Source organism: Manacus vitellinus, unplaced genomic scaffold, assembly GCF_001715985.3.
Source record: "Manacus vitellinus isolate BGI_N305 unplaced genomic scaffold, ASM171598v3 scaffold_18_pilon, whole genome shotgun sequence".
NCBI lineage: Eukaryota > Metazoa > Chordata > Aves > Passeriformes > Pipridae > Manacus > Manacus vitellinus.
The window spans coordinates 8,846,887-8,864,321 of NW_021939324.1; the positions used below are offsets into that span (position 1 = coordinate 8,846,887).

Genomic DNA, 17,435 nt, shown 5'->3' on the forward strand with positions numbered 1-17,435 from the left:
AGTTTCAAAGAAATTGTAATAATGAGGAGTTTGCTAGAGAGAAAAAGGACCCAAACTAGTAATATCATATTAGGGAAAGCCAGTTAAGTGTTGTAAGCTACTCGTTTAGAGAGCCAGCAGACAGCTTAGTGTGTGTTTGTATGTATTGTGTATGTTGACCAACCACTTAGTTTGTGAATAGTTAAAACCAGCCATATTTCACATCTGTTTTTTATGCAGTCAGAAAGGAAATATGAAGTTGAAGAAAAAGCAAGAGTAGAAGAGGATAAGGAAAGAGACTGGAAGTGTAACAGTCTGTAGATTAGTGTTTGCAGTCTAGTTGGACCTCTAACTTGAACCGTTGCATTTGGTATATGTTTCCTGTCTCTTGAAAATTCTTGTGTTATCAGAGCAATAAAAAATACTTTTTAACTGATGTTTGCCACCTTTTTATTTTAGAGAAAAAAAATCTGATCTCTCCTCACTGTTGAAAAACATCTTGATTGATAGTAATTATTTTAAGGCTACTCAGATTATGATCCTTTCCTGCTTTGTTTTTGCTCCGTAAGCCACATAGAAATACTGTCCCTTGAGTACAGTGTACTTGCTGTATTCACAGCACCATTGTACCCAGAGTACGAGAAAAGCCTGAGACGAATAATGTTTCCTTTGATCCAGTGAACTGGGTGCAGGGCTGGAAGCCTAGTAACAGAATCAGGGTTAGAATTGATTGCTTGTTTAGTAGATGCTCCCTGGAAGTGCTACATGTGTTGATAGTGATAATAGTTGTTATTTCTGATGCCACTATCACCTCTGCCTTTTTTTTTTTTTAATATATATATGTATATGAATACTATTACCATGCTATAATTTTATCTTTTCAACATGATTTTTTTTTTTTTTAAAAGAAGGATTTGGTCAAACCTTCAGCGTCTCTAGAGGCTATATAGCAGCTAGGTTGATATATAGTCCTAAGGATGTAACAAAGAGCAGTTGAAAATTTGTTGTTGTAGTGGAACTGTATTTATAGGATTAGGTTAAAGGATATGGTTTTACCAATATTATTTCAATGTTTTCCCTCAGACTGACAGGTTAACAGGCCAGTTTTATTTTCTGTTCCTTATCCTCTTTTTGTAAAGAAGAGGTGACCAAATCCATAAACTAACATTTGCCTGTGGCAGTCTGGTACTAGCATGATAGATATATCACATATATGTTATTTACCTCAAAGATAATAGCCATTCATCTTTAGTCTGCATTCCTACAAATAAGATATGCTTGAATTTGGTTTTGTTTCTTCTTTTTTATATGTAAAATAAGAAGTCCTATCCCTGGGAAAAATAAAATTCTCTTTGTCATTTTATAAAATTACTTCTCATGTTTGGACAGGCAATAAAAATTGAAGTTAGTATTAGAAGCAGGGATGTTGAGACAATATATTTTGGCTTGCTGGCTTCTAAATTTGAAAGCTTGAAATTTTTTGCTAAACATGTCACAGGATCAGATGATAGCAAGAAAAAGATTGCTTATATGTTTGTGTACTTACAAAATTGACCTTTGTGATGCAGCTTGACATCTAAACACTAAAAGCAGTCATTTGTTTTGACAGCAGAATTAATTGAGGCTAAAACAGTAGAAATTCCACTTGTATCAAGCTGTTCATTAGGAATTGCTGTCTGGCTTTAGTGCTGTCAGAAAAATAACCTGTTCTGCTATGATTAAATAGCAGAATGATGGTCGGTCCACTGAATTTGAGAGTGAGGTTGAATAAACTTTCTACTGCGGAAACAATTCAGAAGTGACACGCTGCAAGGGGGGTCAGAATGTGCATTGATATCCAGCTGAGCTGTCAATTGGCACTGAGCCAGGCACGCAAAGCTTTGCCATTTGAAGCAGCATGCGAAGCATATGCAGTTTAAAAAAAAATTATCCTACTTTCATGCATGACTTACACTCAGAGACAAACTTGTGTTTTTATCAAAAACAGGAACATGGTTTTTTATTGTAAATGTAACTACAGGTACAGATTTAGACAGTGCTTTTTAAAGCTTTTGCTTGAAACAGATATGTTAATGTTTATATGTGTGCATGCATGTGTGTAAAGTGATTCCTCAGGTTGCAGGGAAGGGCAGTTTTGGAGGGGGAATTGAGTGTCTGAATGCTTGCAGTTACTGAAAATTAAATGCAGTTAATACCAATATAAGCTTTAGTGGGATAATGTTTCTTTCTGTCATGCATACGCCCCAAAAAACAGAAAGGAGACCATTTTCAAAAGCAGATGCAAATGTAAAGCAGTTTTTATTTGATTTGTTGACTTCTTGATTTGTTTACCTTTTTAACTCTGCAGGATTTTCCAGTTCATTAATATACTTACTGGGGGCACTTTTTCAGGGTATGACATAATATTATGTTTTCCTTCCTAGTAATAGTAATTGACTTTTGTATTTGACTTGTTTATTTAAGAATCCAAACAGTAAAACCTTTTTTTTCTTCTCTGTTGAGGAAAGTGCAAATTTTTTTATTGTTTTGACCTGAGCAAAACATTATCCCAGTGTCTCTCTCACACAGGTCTTGTATGAGAGTATTACAGATAGACTGGAAAACCTTTATCTAGATTTTACAGAGAGGTTTTGTAACTGTTCTTTGACTGTCCTCAAGATGATTAGTGTCACTGTAGATAAATTAAGAAGAAGGTATTAAATAGTAGTGTCTATAGTTGCCTTGTGTATACTCTAAAAATACTGTTCCCATGGATGTGGACTAAATACGTAGGAGATACGGTAATATAATTTACAGTGCAATTACATTTTCTCTATTTGTCTTTCAATAAGAACAGTATCTCCTTATTGCTAGCCATATACTTTGCCTTTAGTGGCATGAAAGCCCACATATCACGTGCCACTTGTAACAAGAGAAACAATACATATAGTTACTGAACAGTCTAGGAGATGCATCCTGAGCTGCAGACTCACTGGTGCTTTACTTATGCCGGTGTCACTTATTGTAAGTTATGGGATTAACTAAAATGAAAATTTTCCATTTATTCAAATTACCTTTTGCCTTTTCTGTTCGAGCAAACCAAAGCTTCCTTATTTTCAAGAGCCTAAGGACTGACCCAGTCCTGACGTATTTACTTCAGTCTCTTGTCAAATAGCAGCTGTCTGCCTTATGTATTTGTGAAACCACCATCCATTTGCCTTTTCTTTGTGTCCTTATTTGTCCCAGCTGGTAGAATGCTGTGGCATTCAAAAACTCAGTGCAGCTTGCCTTGGAAAATGCTTTAGGGTGATGCTTGGTGGGAATGTTTACATACAGTTAGAGGAGCTTACTAATTTTTGATACCTGCTCCTTTTGCAAAATACTAAATTTTCATTAGCATCCTGATAGCTAGGTATGTATTCTAAAGCAACTGAAATCCCACTAGATACTCAGATCTCTTTCTATTATAAAGGCTAACCTTCATTTATGCACCATATTTATTCTTTTTTTTCTGTTCTGCAGTATCAAATACATGCAAGTCTATGTAGAGGTATTTGAGATGTTTAAGCTGTAGTTACCAATAATGTAACAGATCAATGTAACAACAGGCCAGACTTTAAAAGTTGCCTTGAGCCTGGAACTATCCATGCAACAGAAGGTTAAATCAGAGACTTTTGCAAGGATTGGACTAGATCTCCGCTATAACATTTTACTTACTCTGATGAGAGTCTTCAAATGTCTTTTTGATTTTTACAGTACTGCTTTAGTTTTAGTATTTACTTTTGTGTTCATATGAACGCTTGAGAACAGTCTTCCTTCTCAATTCACATTGTTTTCTTGTTAGGAGAAAAAGAGCAAAGGAAATTTCAGTGCTTTGCCTGCAATACTGCTGAAGAGCATTAGTGTCAGCATTATCACCTGCATTGCAGTCTGGCAACATCTAGATAGTCCTTTCAGTGCCTTAGGCTACCATGGGGCATGGACTTTGATAAGTCCTCAACTTCAGCTCTATTTTTGAAGTGTCTGAAGCAACTGCTTTTCTTTCTTTGGATGTTGCAATGGACAGTGAATCTGTTTACTTGCATCCGAAGTTAATACCAGCCCACTGGTAATTTTTAACTATAGCAGCTAATGATTAAGGAATCAGAAAGATAGATGTTATGGTGCTTCAGAGAAGAAAGCTTTCTGAGTTGAGTTGTTTGTTTGGATTTTTTCAAGTGCTAGTGCAGATGCTTTTATTTCCATATACACAAGGACAGTGGGCAAGGCAGAGGGAACTTCTTAAGAAACCATCTGAGTTGGTTATTTGATGTAAGCAAATAATGCAACATGTGTTATATTGGTGGGGATGTATTAAATACGAGCTTTACAAAACCAGCTTTGGACATCAGAGGAAAATGCTGAACTTAATTTTTTTTGGATTTTGTTTGTGGATTAATCAGAGAGAGCTACTGGCATGAACTTTTGGGATTCCAAAGCAAGAAGGTCCCTCTGTAAATTCCAGTTAAGTAGGAAAAGTAAGTTAGGATCAAAAGATGTTTTTGGATTTTAACTGATTCATGTGATATCTGTGTGTTTCTGTACTAAGGATGAATGTGTATTCAAATTAAAGTTTATCAAGCTGTACGGCCAAGTCAGATATGACAACACACTTTCTGAACCCTTTCTAATAAAGAATGGTGTGAAACAAGGCTGCGTTCTCGCACCAACCCTATTCACAGTCTTTTTCAGCATGATGCTCCAAAGGGCCATGGCAGACCTCGATGATCAGGACGGTATCTACATCCGATACCGTACTGATGGAAGTCTATTCAACCTAAGGCGACTGAAGGCCCACACCAAGACCTTAAACCACCTTGTCCGGGAGCTGCTCTATGCTGATGACGCCGCCCTTGTTGCCCACACAGAAGCAGCTCTGCAGCGTTTAACATCCTGCTTTGCAGATGCTGCTGAGCTCTTTGGGCTGGAAGTCAGCTTAAAGAAGACAGAAGTTCTCTATCAGCCTGCACCTCAGGAAGTCTTCCATCATCCCCATATCACCATTGGCCAATCAGTGCTAAAATCAGTTCAGCAGTTTAATTACCTAGGCAGCCTCATCTCCTCGGATGGTAAGATTGACAAAGAGATAGACAACAGGTTAGCAAAGGCATACAGTGCTTTTGGAAAGCTTCATAAAAGAGTTTGGTGAAATAAACACCTGAAGAAAAGTACAAAGATCAGTGTTTACAAAACCATAGTGCTGTCTACTCTCTTATACGGATCTGAATCATGGGTCATCTACCACCACCACCTGCGTCTCCTAGAACGCTTCCATCAACGCTGCCTCTGTACAATCCTAAACATCCACTGATCAGATTATGTGACCAATACATCTGTTCTTGAACAAGCAGCAGTCACAAGTATTGAGGCCATGTTGCTGAGAACACAGCTGCGATGGGCAGGGCACCTCTCAAGGAGGAAGGACCACCACCTCCCTAAGATCTTGCTTTATGGTGAACTTGCCACTGGCTGCCGCAAGAGAGGAGCCCCAAAGAGAAGATACAAGGACTCCCTGAAACAACATCTCAGCCTTGGCCATATTGATCACCATAACTGGTCTACTCTGGCCTCCAGTCGGGAGGTCTGAAGACACACCATCTGTAACGCTGCTGTCTCCCTTGAGAAAGCACGCAGGATCACTCTCGAGGAGAAAAGACAACGCAGAAAGAATCGTGCCTTGCAGAATATACCACCTAAGGAGTCTTTCTGCTGTGCCTTCTGCAACCGGCCGTGCCTGTCTCGTATTGGCCTTTTTAGCCACCAACACGCCTGCAACAAATGTGGGTAGAGCCCTTCCCAAATCTTCGTTCGCAAAGCCCAGCCATGACATAACATTATCAAGCTCTAAAAAACCCATGTTCAGAAGCAAGTGTTTTAGGCGAGTGCAATGGGCAAAACAGAGGAAGTTGGATGGGTTGTTGAAGAAATTCTTTACTTTTTGCTTATTTTAGAAGTGAAAGTTAAAGATACTGATCTGAATAAGGATGAGCTATTACACGAACCTTTAATATTTATTTTAATCCTTAGTGTAAAGGTCTTAATAGTCTGGGGATCAGTCTTAGTATCTGGAAAGGGTAAAGGAAAAGATGGAATTCTGAAAAAACTTGAGTAGTTTATTCCTCTAAAAATATGTTTAAATCTCAGTTGTTCACAGGTTTTTTTCCTTTTGTTTTGGGCATGAGTGGGGTTGGGTTGGCTTTTTTTTTTCTTTTCCCAGGCAAATGGGAATATGTATAGAAGCAAGAAACAGAAGTAACTGAATCATTTGCAAAGTGATGAAAAATGTGCTATCTGAAACGTAGTGCTGAAGAAGTAATGGATTTGTTCTTCAGCTTCTGTATTTTATGGCATTTTTCTGAATTTCTTACTTAGTATCTATTGAACAATAGAGTTTAAATTCGCAAAATAAAATGTTGATGAAATCAGTGTTGAGATGTAGACATGTACAGTTCTCTAAAACTGTTTTTCTGGATTTTTTTTTTCTGTGTTTTGTTTTGCAAGATACCTGAGTTTGCTGATTTTTGGAGCATGGTGATTTGGGTTTACTGTGAATTTAGTGGAGAGCAAAGGCGAAGGGATTGGAAAACCAGCTTAAAATGCCCATATATTTACAATTTGAAGAGACTGAGAGAGCTGTTAGGAATTTGCATCTTGTCTTGTTCTATTGAATAATTAGTCTTGCATTTGAAATTATTTAATAATTGAAATTTAAAGAGCTGTTGAGACTGCCATTTGAGATTTGTCTTTTCTTATTCTGCTTTCAGGAGCATCATTTGGAGGCCAAACAATTTTATTATGATAAATGGGCTATTGATAGGTTCTAATCCCAGATTCTCATCCTGTTGCTAGTTTTACAAGCACTCTTTTTACAGGTCTCCTTTTACTGACTGGGAAATTTTTGCAGACATAGTCTTAGTTACAATAAATACAAGTCAATACTTTGAGCCTGCCTTAATTAAAGAAAAAAGTCATTAGAACTGTTTTTTCCCCCTGTCTTATCTGTAGTATGTCTGTATATAAACTTGTGTGCATGCCCTCAAAGTGATTACAGAAAGGTAAGTAATAACCCCTGTAGCACAGTACTAGCATGCTAAACTTTTTCTTCTGTGGGTACAGCTGCAAACCACTCCAACATGGGTGGAGGAAAAGGTGCCTGCCTCCGTGAGCTCTCTGGGTTTTTTTGCACTTCCACAAGTGCTGGTATGATTCTGCCGTTTCCTGAACAAGGTCCTATGGAAATTCAGGCTTTTTTCTGCACATTTTCTCCTTAAAGTGACTCTAATAAATTCTAGAAATGACCAAACTGAATGAATGAGGGTTAGGACATCACTTTGCAATTGCGGTTGACGGTCACCTTGTGTCAACTGTAATTTAATGAATTTATTTAGATACAGAAATTAACTAGTGTTCGCTGCTTTTTTTTGGTCCTGTTGAGACTTAATGATTATTTTTTTTAAAGTTTATCTCCTTTATTACTGTGTTTAAGGTTCTATATGCCACTTTTAACTGTGTAGGTAATTGGCTGTGGAGAGGAAACACTAGAACTAGCAATGCAGATTTAGCAAAAGTGTGAATATCAAAATTAAGGCTATAGCTATGCTTTTCTCCTTTTTTATTTTTCTTTATACAACTCTTGTTCATTAAAAGAGGATAAATGTAAAACCTTACGCTAATACTACATTATAGATACAATTTTGAATGAGAAGAGGACACCAGATAGATGTTTCATGTGTTTCTAATAGCATAGGTAATTGAATTGTATTTAGATGATGGGTACTAGTATTTCAATTTTTCAGTATGAAAGAGTCAAAATATTGCTTTAAATGTATGATTTTGTAGTCTCTTTGGCCACTGGCATGGTAATTGTGCTTTTTAGTTGCCACCTAAATTTTTAGTTAGATTATCTTGAGATCTTCAGGAAATATTAATAGTCACTAAAATAGATTAAATTTGACCTAATGTTTATCTTCATTGTCATTTCTTTAAGGCCCTATTGAATTCGAAGAATGCAACACATCCAGTGTAGTTGAAGGTGAGTTGCCGTGGCATAGTTATTTACATGAGAATGCTATGAGGCAAAGGGTACTCAGTGTGTGAATCTGTGTAACTCTGAAGTGCTCCAGTAGTCTGAAAAGCAGTTTTCCTTTTGGGAAACAAAATACAGTGACAATAAGACTAATGCACAAATGTCAGAGAATTTGAGTGTTTATATCAAGTATATTTTGGCTAAGCCCTGTCTTTGCAGAGGTTTGGATTTAATTCATTTATGACTGTGTTGTAACTTAATTTACAAGTGTCAAAACATGGCCCAGGCTCTTCCCATTGTTACCATGTTAGTTATACCAAGTCTAATGTAGTGTTATGGTTGCAAAGTCTTTCTTTGTTGCCATTGCTTATTTTGCTTAGGGGATTGTTTTAAGTGATTAAGAACTGCTTTATGTCCATAAGCTATGTATTTACTTGTGAGACAGAGGAGTTGACAGTATAACTGTAGCATATAAAAACTTTTAAGTTGCCAAAGTTGCAGCTGAGTCTTAAAATCTCTTGACTGAAGCAGAGAGCATCTGTATTCAGAAATTACTCTCGTACTTTGTTTGCCATTGTTTTGGGCTGCGTAAGGCACAGAAAGAAAATAAAATAAAGCCTGGACATTTAAAAATAATCTTGGAGCAACTGATGTGCCTCTGTATATATGACTGACTCTACAGCTAACTGATTTGAGAAGTTTTGAGTTATTGAACCCTGAAAATTTAAGAGAGGGGAGAGACTGCACATACGCACTGTGTAACGTATTACTATGAAGGGGAATATAATAAAGTGCTTGAATTGTCAGTTGTTAAATTTTGGAAACCAAATTATTTCCACTGTTCTGCTCAAAAGCATGCTCTCAGTAGTATCATACATTGAAACAAAATTATAGACTACAGTTGGATCAGATGCTTGCACGTAGTCATTTTGTTTGGCAGTCCACTTTGCTTAAGCAAATGCTGTAAGAAGCAGATGTGACAGTAAGTCTGGTGGAATATTTAAATGTATTTTAATTTTAGTACATTAAATGGGAATGAAAGCAAACTTTTTTCAGTACTGTAGCTATATGTATCCAGTGCTAAAAGCAGGAAAGAAACAACAGAGGAGAACCATGATTCCAGACTCAGTGAGAACCAGTCTTAGAGCTGGCTACAGCACTGGGAAATCATGAGCTCAGCATCAAGTGGAAATCCAAGAGACAATCTCCTTTTTATAAGGACCAGGATCCTACTTTTGAGGAAAAACAGGGTCTTGCAGCTGCTGGGAACATGCGGAGAAATAACAACAGGATATTGAACTGCAGTAGCTGGGGAAGGCAATGTTCTGTTTCTATCCAAGTGCCTTGGCTATTCAGGATCACCTGGACCAATAGCTCCTGTTGAGTTTCTTTGAGCAGAGTCCTGTTCCTCAAAGTTGCCAATGCACCTCTTGTCAATCGAAAAACCACAGTCTTCACACCCAACTTGGAGATGCAAATCAGTTTTATAAGAACCTAGGTTATTAATGTGAACCATATTTAGATTTTATTTTTTGATTGGTATGTTAATTAAAACAAATTGTAACAATGTTCCCTTAGTTTTACTCCATACCTGTCTCCACTGTTAAATTTTTATAACAACTGAGGCCAATGTTTGACAGTACTAAACATGTATTTATCTCCTTGATCTTTAAATGAAAAGTGTTTGTTCTGTAGGAATAAAACCACGGAAGAGGAAGCCTTTTGGTTTATCAGGAATAATGAAAAAAGAAAAAGATACTGAATCTGTGTAAGTATATTTCCATCCTGAAGCTGTGTCTTATATGAAAACTAGTAAAAGCATGGGAGTAAAAATCAGCTGATGTTTAACCGAAAAAAACTAGGTTTATAACTGCAATTTAAAGGAATGCAATGAATATGAAAACATCATACCTATTTACAGTTTTTGTAACCAAGGATATTAAGGAAATAACTTAAGTGTATTCATAGTAGTCTAGTCATGTTGCATTCTTTCCTGTGCATAGGTAAATAGTTTTCCCTTCTCCTATATTTGAGTGTTGTAGATAATGTAATTTGCATGTGTACTCCTAATGAAATAGTAGCTCTGTGCGTGGTAAAAGTACTGGATGCCCATGTGTGCAGAATTGAAGCTTTCAGTTATTCTTCCATCAGAAGAATATATAGTATATAGTATTGAAGGAGAGAAAAATCTTTGGATGTTTTTGCAATACATCATGAGCACACTCCCTGCTCAAAGACTGTCAAATCTAACTCAGGACTGATATCCCAGATATACCTTTTGCCATATTCTTTGCATGTGCTCTGTCTGACAGGAGTTAAACTTTCCAGAAAGTGAGTTTGAATAATAGTTCTGAGATGGATTGGTCACAGTGTCTGTATTAGTAATTACGGTTACTGTATTTCAGTGTATTTTTTTCACAATTTCTACATGTGTTTCCTCAATGAATTAACTTAACAGAAAATAGCTTAAAATTTGACAAACTTAGCAGTATAGAAATATTCTCAGAGGCAACATCTGCATACATACTTTTTAAAATTACTTTTAAAAAGTATTTTACCAGCCTTAGTTTTCTTTACATAATGCTGAAAAATTCATGACCTAAGAAAGCAAGTGCTAATACAATTTTATTTCTACAAAAAAGAGTAGATTCTGAGAGCAGAAAGAAAAAGCTATGATGGCACGATATCAACCGCTATGTAACATGTGACATGGGCTTTTACAGAGATTCTTGCAATATTCCATGACTTCTAAATGAACTAGAAAATTGCAAATAAATGACATAGGATTCATTCTGCTTTTGTAAAATGCTCTAACACTTTTTTATGATCTCTTTAAAAAATTTTATTGCTTGTCTGTATTTTGTCTGGTTTCGTCTTCAATTGATGATCCTGTTAAAGACTGCACATAATAAAACTATGTCAGCAGAAACTTCTCTGCACATAGAAGTCAAGTCCTCTCTTAGTCTCTTGTTTTATTAGTCTATATACTTGTTTAGTTTGTGTAGGGCTAGCTTTCCACATCTAGAAAAACCCATGATTAGCAGACTTTTCAGTTTATCAAGACAGTTTTTAAACTGTTGACGCCTGAACTGGTGGTGTGTCTAGTAATGCTTTTACATGGGGAAATACCATACAGGGTGTATTCTGTTGCATATTACTATACAGTTTAGCCAAGGATTTCACTTCTTTTTCTAATCACTGCTTTGCACGATTTGATTGTTTTAGTTTTTATATACAATTACTTTCATTCATTTGCCTCATATTTCACATTTCTCAATTTGAATTGGACTTCAGTCTGTCTTGTTTGAGTACAGGCGCTTTTGAAACCACGTCTTGAGAGAAGTCTAAGACTTTTTCTTTTCAAGCAATAAAATAGCTTTCAGAATACCTCTATTGCTATGAATTCAGTTCAGCCAGCAGAGGGAGATAAGATGTAAATCAACTAGAAACTTGGTAACATATGTCCTCTTTTATGTGAGGCCTCTGAGAGGACATGAGATCCTTCATCTCGCTGTCAGTTCCTTAACAGGCTGTACTGCATTTCATATTAATGCTTCCATGTTAGCAAGTTTTTGTACCTGTTTTAATGCAATGTAGTAAAAACTGTGTTTTTTATATTTAACCTATTTAGCTTTTCAGAGATGTTTTAGATTGCAATAAGTTTTATTTTTTTTACACTTTTTTTCTCTAAGTGCATATTTAGGATGTTCAGATTGATGATATAAAATCACTGTTGTTCAGTTACACCATCACTTAAGGCTTTATTTGTCAGGATGCAAATTAGAGAGGACTTGTATGCTATTTAAATATTCCTACACATTTCTTCAAAGTGCTTACTAGGAGGGTACTCAGTTATTTTTTCAGCATCTTCTAGTACTTGACTGCAACTGTGCTTGACAAACATGTACTAAGAATGAAATTCTGGAAGAAGAGACTTTGAATTCTTCTAAGAATAGTCTTAATTTCTTTGGGAACTGGTTATTGTCCAAAATGTTTTGCAATTGTATATGGACTATTTCATTAGCGTTGATGACTTCCACTTGTTTCACACATCAACTGTGGAGACCTGAATCTTAAAGTATATTCATCCAGAGTACAGTGTGGTAGTCATCACTTTCCTTAATACTTTTTTTTTCCACCCACTAATATGTGATTTTGCTTTTTCATAATTTCTTTTGAGTTTTTCTTTCGCAGTATTTTGAGCATAAACTGTCAGCTATTGTTTAAATTTCATTCAGTTGAATGTGGATTGTTAAAGTAAAAATTTCAATAGTCTGAGAGCCAAAGGGGTCAAAGGCACTGTTTCAAATTAATTGAAAATATTAAAGGAAGTACTTATAACTGCATGAATAAAATAACCTGAGCATTTTATAATTGTAAATTTCCTTTTTTTTTTTTAATAGGGAGTGTCCAGATGCAGACTCAGTTGTAAGTACTTATTTCTAAAATAAATGCATATGCTAATATTAGCAAGCACTACAGTCTGATGAAACGTAATTTACATACAGTCCTTGAAATGCATTGTTTATCTGATAGAGGATTTAGTAGTTTCAAAGCATACTTAAAGTGTTAATTTTGCTCAGTAGGTAATCTTCAGCAGTATATACAAAGGTGTCAGTTACATTCAAGTACATTTTGAGTACGATAACGTTTTGAGTAACATTTTTGTTGCCTAATAATTTTAGGTTTTAAGCAAGATCTTTTTACTGCAAGTGTATGTTACTTTATTCTTCAAGTTAATAGTTTAAATTCCTTGGTTAATAGATTTTAAGTAAGAAAAAGGGTTGGGTTATTGTGGACCTAACTTTGTGTTACCATATTCCTGTTCTTACCACTGCTTTCTTTGAGAAATCCTTCTAGTATTGACAGGGTTCTGCTTTACCACTGGCAACAGTGTAGGAATATACCCTTTAAAACATGGCTTTAAATGCAGTATGTCTAGATGCACTTTATTAATGGTCTGCTTTTCATTGATGTTAGTTTGATAGGTCTTACAATTTTATTTAATAAATTTTGATAAGTGACAGTTGCAAATTAAATTGGTATGTTAATGATTTTTTTATTTCCTTAATTGAATATTTTTATTTAAACATGTATGTTCTCTTGAATTAATGTGCAGCAGATATTGTAGCTCCCTATAGCTATAGTAGGCAAAAATCAACAGAATAATTTAGTGATTTTCTGGAGACTAATTTGTTTTCCAGTTCATTTCTTTAGATGCCAATTATATTATACAATTTAAGTTTTAAAGTTCACTGTTTTGTGGATTTTCTTCTTTGTATTTAATAACTGGGAGGTTTTAGTAGCTAATATTAAAACTTCTTTTGAGAAACTTGATCTGAAACATCTACTGGAACCATTCTTCTAAACAGGGAAAAGTAAGTTTTGTCACATAACAAAACTATATACCTAAGAACAGCTGTGTAATCCTCATCAAGACAGTTATTTTATACTGTGCAGTCATCTTGACTTGGAGCAAATTTCTTTTTTTGGGTACATTTAAAATAAAGTAACTTTGGAGTTGTCCTTACAATTATCAGGCTTTTCATGGAAGTAATATCGTTTGACGGTTCAGGTTGAGTCACTGGAGTGAACTGCAACTGGGTTTGACTTGCAGTGTTTATTTTCTTCTTTATTTATTTTGGTCTCCACATTTATTGAAAATAATTAGTTAAAAAATTCAACTATAAGTCGTTTTGACATTCTTTCTGGCTGCACTCCATATGATCACCTGAGTTAATTATTCTGTCTAGATATGTTATATTTTGTTTTTTAAAAGAGAGAACTAATTTTCGTTGTCTATCAATAAAAACAGATGCTTTTGTTGTATTTTCCTTTTTTTTCCCTGCCCAATATTTTATGACTGTATTTGGAATTTAAAGTTCAGTCTCTGATTTCTTCTTGCTTTTTACAAGCAATAGTATTATTCTGAATATGGTGTTAGAATGCTTTAATAAACAGACACCATTACTGTAATTTTTGTGAGAACATGATGCAGCATACCACATATGAGATTTCATTTCACCCCTTACAAACAAGCACCCCAGAATGCTTTTATGTTTTGTGGTTGGAGTCCTCTTCTGGAACGTCTCATTTCAAATGTTTTTCATTTTTCTTGACTTCTTTTAGATTTCCTTTCTGTTTAATTTTTCAAACTTCATCTAAATAATTATAGCCATCTATATTATTATCTCTATGAGGATTTGTTTTGTATGGATCTTTGCAATAAATTACACACTTCAAGAAATAGAACTTGAAAAAGTATTATTGAAAAAAATTTAAGGCAATTATAATTTTTGTTTGATTGCTAGGAAGTGCTGAGGACCAGACCTCAGAAAATTCAAGTTAAGATGTCCCAGTTACAGTTTTGGTCAGTTTTGGTCAGTCACAGAAAATCTGTCTGGCTTATATATGATTAACATAATCAATTTTTTTAAAGGTGGCTTTTATTTGTCAAGAATTTTAATTGTGTGAAAGGACTGTCAGAGGTAACCATTCAACAATTATTTATAACTGTAGGCACTGAAGTAAATACATTGAAATTTTAAAAGTTAAGAGTTCAGTAATAACTGACTTCAATACATTATCTGCCAGTTCTACGTGTACTGTGCATCTTTGAATGCACAGTTATGGCCTTCTCACTAGTCCAAAATGTATAATGCAGTGTGTTTGAATTTGTATTCTCTGTTTCCAAAAAACAAAACAGTGAGACATCCTAAAAAATGTCTTTTGTCCAAAAGTGGAAGTTCTCGAATTTATCTGTGGCAAACCACTTATGCTCATCCTTTTTGTAGCTGCCAGGTTATATATATTGGAAAATAAATTAATGATATATTAATTCCTCTAAGTATTTTTGTTGTAACTGCCGTAAGTTTTCATGTGCTCATGAGTAGGAAGGTAGATGTGAACTGAGAACTGTTTTTTGTTAAAAAGGTTGACCACTTCAATAAGGAATCTCAGTTTAAATATAGGTGACAGTATCTCTTGAGATTTAAAATTTCTGGGTTTTTATATGTCAACCTACACATGTAACTTCCATTAAGTTAAGCCTTAGAAAATTAACAGTGTGAGCACTAGAAAGAGATAGCAACCGAAGTCTGGCTCTGTATGTGGTTTTTGCCTAGAAAGTTTTTCTAAAGGATGAACTAATTGTCTTGTTTCCCATGGGTTTGCCATGTCTCTAGGGATGGTCTCTAGGAAGATAGGAGCTCTAAAAGAAACTTCTATTTTGGGGAAGCATTTACAATGTTCCACTTGTGTCCAGTAAGATCTGAATTGGAACTGCAACCCTTCTCTTGGTTGGGATACTTGCTGATCTCCTTCTTCTACTTGACTGCATATTTTCATGAAGAGTGTAGTAATGTAATTATCTTTGAGTTCTCTGTTCTGTCTGTCAAATCCATTTGAAATTGTCCAGTAAGTTTGAAAGTAATTAACAGGGGAGTCACAGATGTACAGAACATAATGCTTAAAGTTTTCTTCATGGGAAAGTAAAATGCAAACATATATCAAGGCATACAAGACTATTCATTAACCTCTTCACATATGAGTGTAGCATAACTACAGTTATATAGAATTATAGACTGTTTTTATTGCTTTGGAACCACCAAATTTTAATAAGGGGAACACAAGTGTATTTAGTGACATTCAAATGCTTTTCTTTCTTTGCGTTTTACAATGTTTCATTCTGGCATATTTTGAATAGCTACCATTGATATAGAGTACAAGGCTTTCTAGTCACAGAACAGGATCAGGGGCACTTTGAATACCTGTTTTTCTTTCTTTCTGCATTTCTAACAATGGGAGAAACTGATTGTCTACTCTCTTCTTCTGTGTCTGTTGGCTTAATAGGCACCCTAAGGAGAGGAGGCCAATAATATGCCTCCGTCTTAACCTAAGGATATGCCAGAGTCAAATTTACATCTCAAATATGTCAAAAGTGGAGAGGCTTTTTGTTCTCTTGTTGCAGCCTATGAGCTTCAGCTGCTTACTTTGAATCCACCTCAGTCCTCGTCTGGATTACAGGAAGTTGAGTTGTGGCATAAAAAAAACAGTGAGCTGTTCAGCTATGCCGTATCGTGAAGCATACCTTGAGGAAAACTTGACAAGGAGCTCTCATAACCACTTAGTTATCCCAGGACAAGACAAAGTGGAAAGAAATCAAGCTGAAGCATAGTGAAGGTTCTTCACTTTTTGACTAATGACCCAACTGTAGGCAGCACTAGTGTTGCAGACGAAGGGCCAAATAAAGTAGCTACACTGCAGTATGCTCCTCGTATTTCTTTCTTGTCCTTTGTATGCAGCCCAGAGATATTAATGACAGGGTAATGGTGTGACTTCTTCCGTTGCTTTTGGGTGACAGGTGGGACAGAGCAAGGAAATTAAAATAAAGTATTCACCAAAACTAAAAAAATATGTTTTGTCAATAGAATGCTTAGTTCTCAAGCTGTTTATGCAGGCTATTTTTCTTTTATTTACTGAGGTCTTGTTTTATTTCTTTGAAAATTTATTCGCCCCAGAAAGCTCACAGAAGACAGAGTAATAGGACTTAAGTTTTAGTGTATGTTTAAAGCTATATAAGACCTCAGTTAATGTGTTATGTTACATCTACAAACACAGGGAAAACTCTGTGTCTTTTATAGCTATGTGTTTAATTGTTTAATAGAACATCAGAGAATGTGAAACCTTCAAATCACATGCATACTGAACTTTTTTTTTTTTTTTAACTGCAAAGACTACTACACATGTTTGTTTAGGGGGCTAAACCAGACCTTAATCCCCATCATATTAATAACTACACTTACCAAAGGCCAAAGTTTACCAAGATCATCATCTTATGTGTTGAAGTTTATAAATGACACAGGTATACACGAAGGTTGTGGACTTCACCTCTGATCAACAGCGTAGGCAAATCAGGTCTTGTCTGTATTGTGTGCTCGATACTTAAGACACACTGTTATCTGTGTAACTGCAGGAGTGTGAAGAAGAGAGTAAAAATTAGTCAAGTAGATATAAATGCCTTCATTAACATCAGATTCACGAGTATGTGTCTCTCTCAAGACGCTGTGTCATCTACCACTGTTACAAAATGTAATTTTTTAAATTAAGTTCTGTTGTTTCAGAAAGCAGAACCGTTCACCTGTTCAATCTTTCAAAATATTGAAAACAATATTTTGAAGTTACTACTTGTAAGATTTTTGGGTACTGTTTTGCTTGTACATGACACAATTTGCCTGTACAAAGGCACATCAAGTATCTCTTCTTCTGTTGGTTTACACAAAAAAATGAATTCAGTATCTCACTAATGACCATAAATTGGTACAAGATCAATCTGAATCATTGACAAAGCTGGAAATAAAATGCAGATGATTTTTGACTCTGCATACACTGTGTAGAGTCAGATGTTTTAAAT

General features: G+C 35.4%; 1 protein-coding gene across 10 annotated transcripts in view; it reads left to right on the top strand.

The window, feature by feature from the left end:
• The window catches only part of FCHO2 (FCH domain only 2), an 81,717-nt gene that overhangs the window by 31,064 nt on the left and 33,218 nt on the right, over nucleotides 1–17,435 (top strand). For all 10 annotated transcript variants that reach the window (XR_003915682.1, XR_003915681.1, XR_003915683.1 and 7 more), the window contains exons 9-11: nucleotides 7,985–8,029; nucleotides 9,719–9,791; nucleotides 12,427–12,451. Coding sequence is in view for 7 of the 10 variants with exons in the window: in XM_029958976.1 (XP_029814836.1) it covers nucleotides 7,985–8,029; nucleotides 9,719–9,791; nucleotides 12,427–12,451 (143 nt within the window). In the remaining 3 variants the exon portion in view is untranslated. The remainder of the gene's footprint in view (nucleotides 1–7,984; nucleotides 8,030–9,718; nucleotides 9,792–12,426; nucleotides 12,452–17,435) is intronic.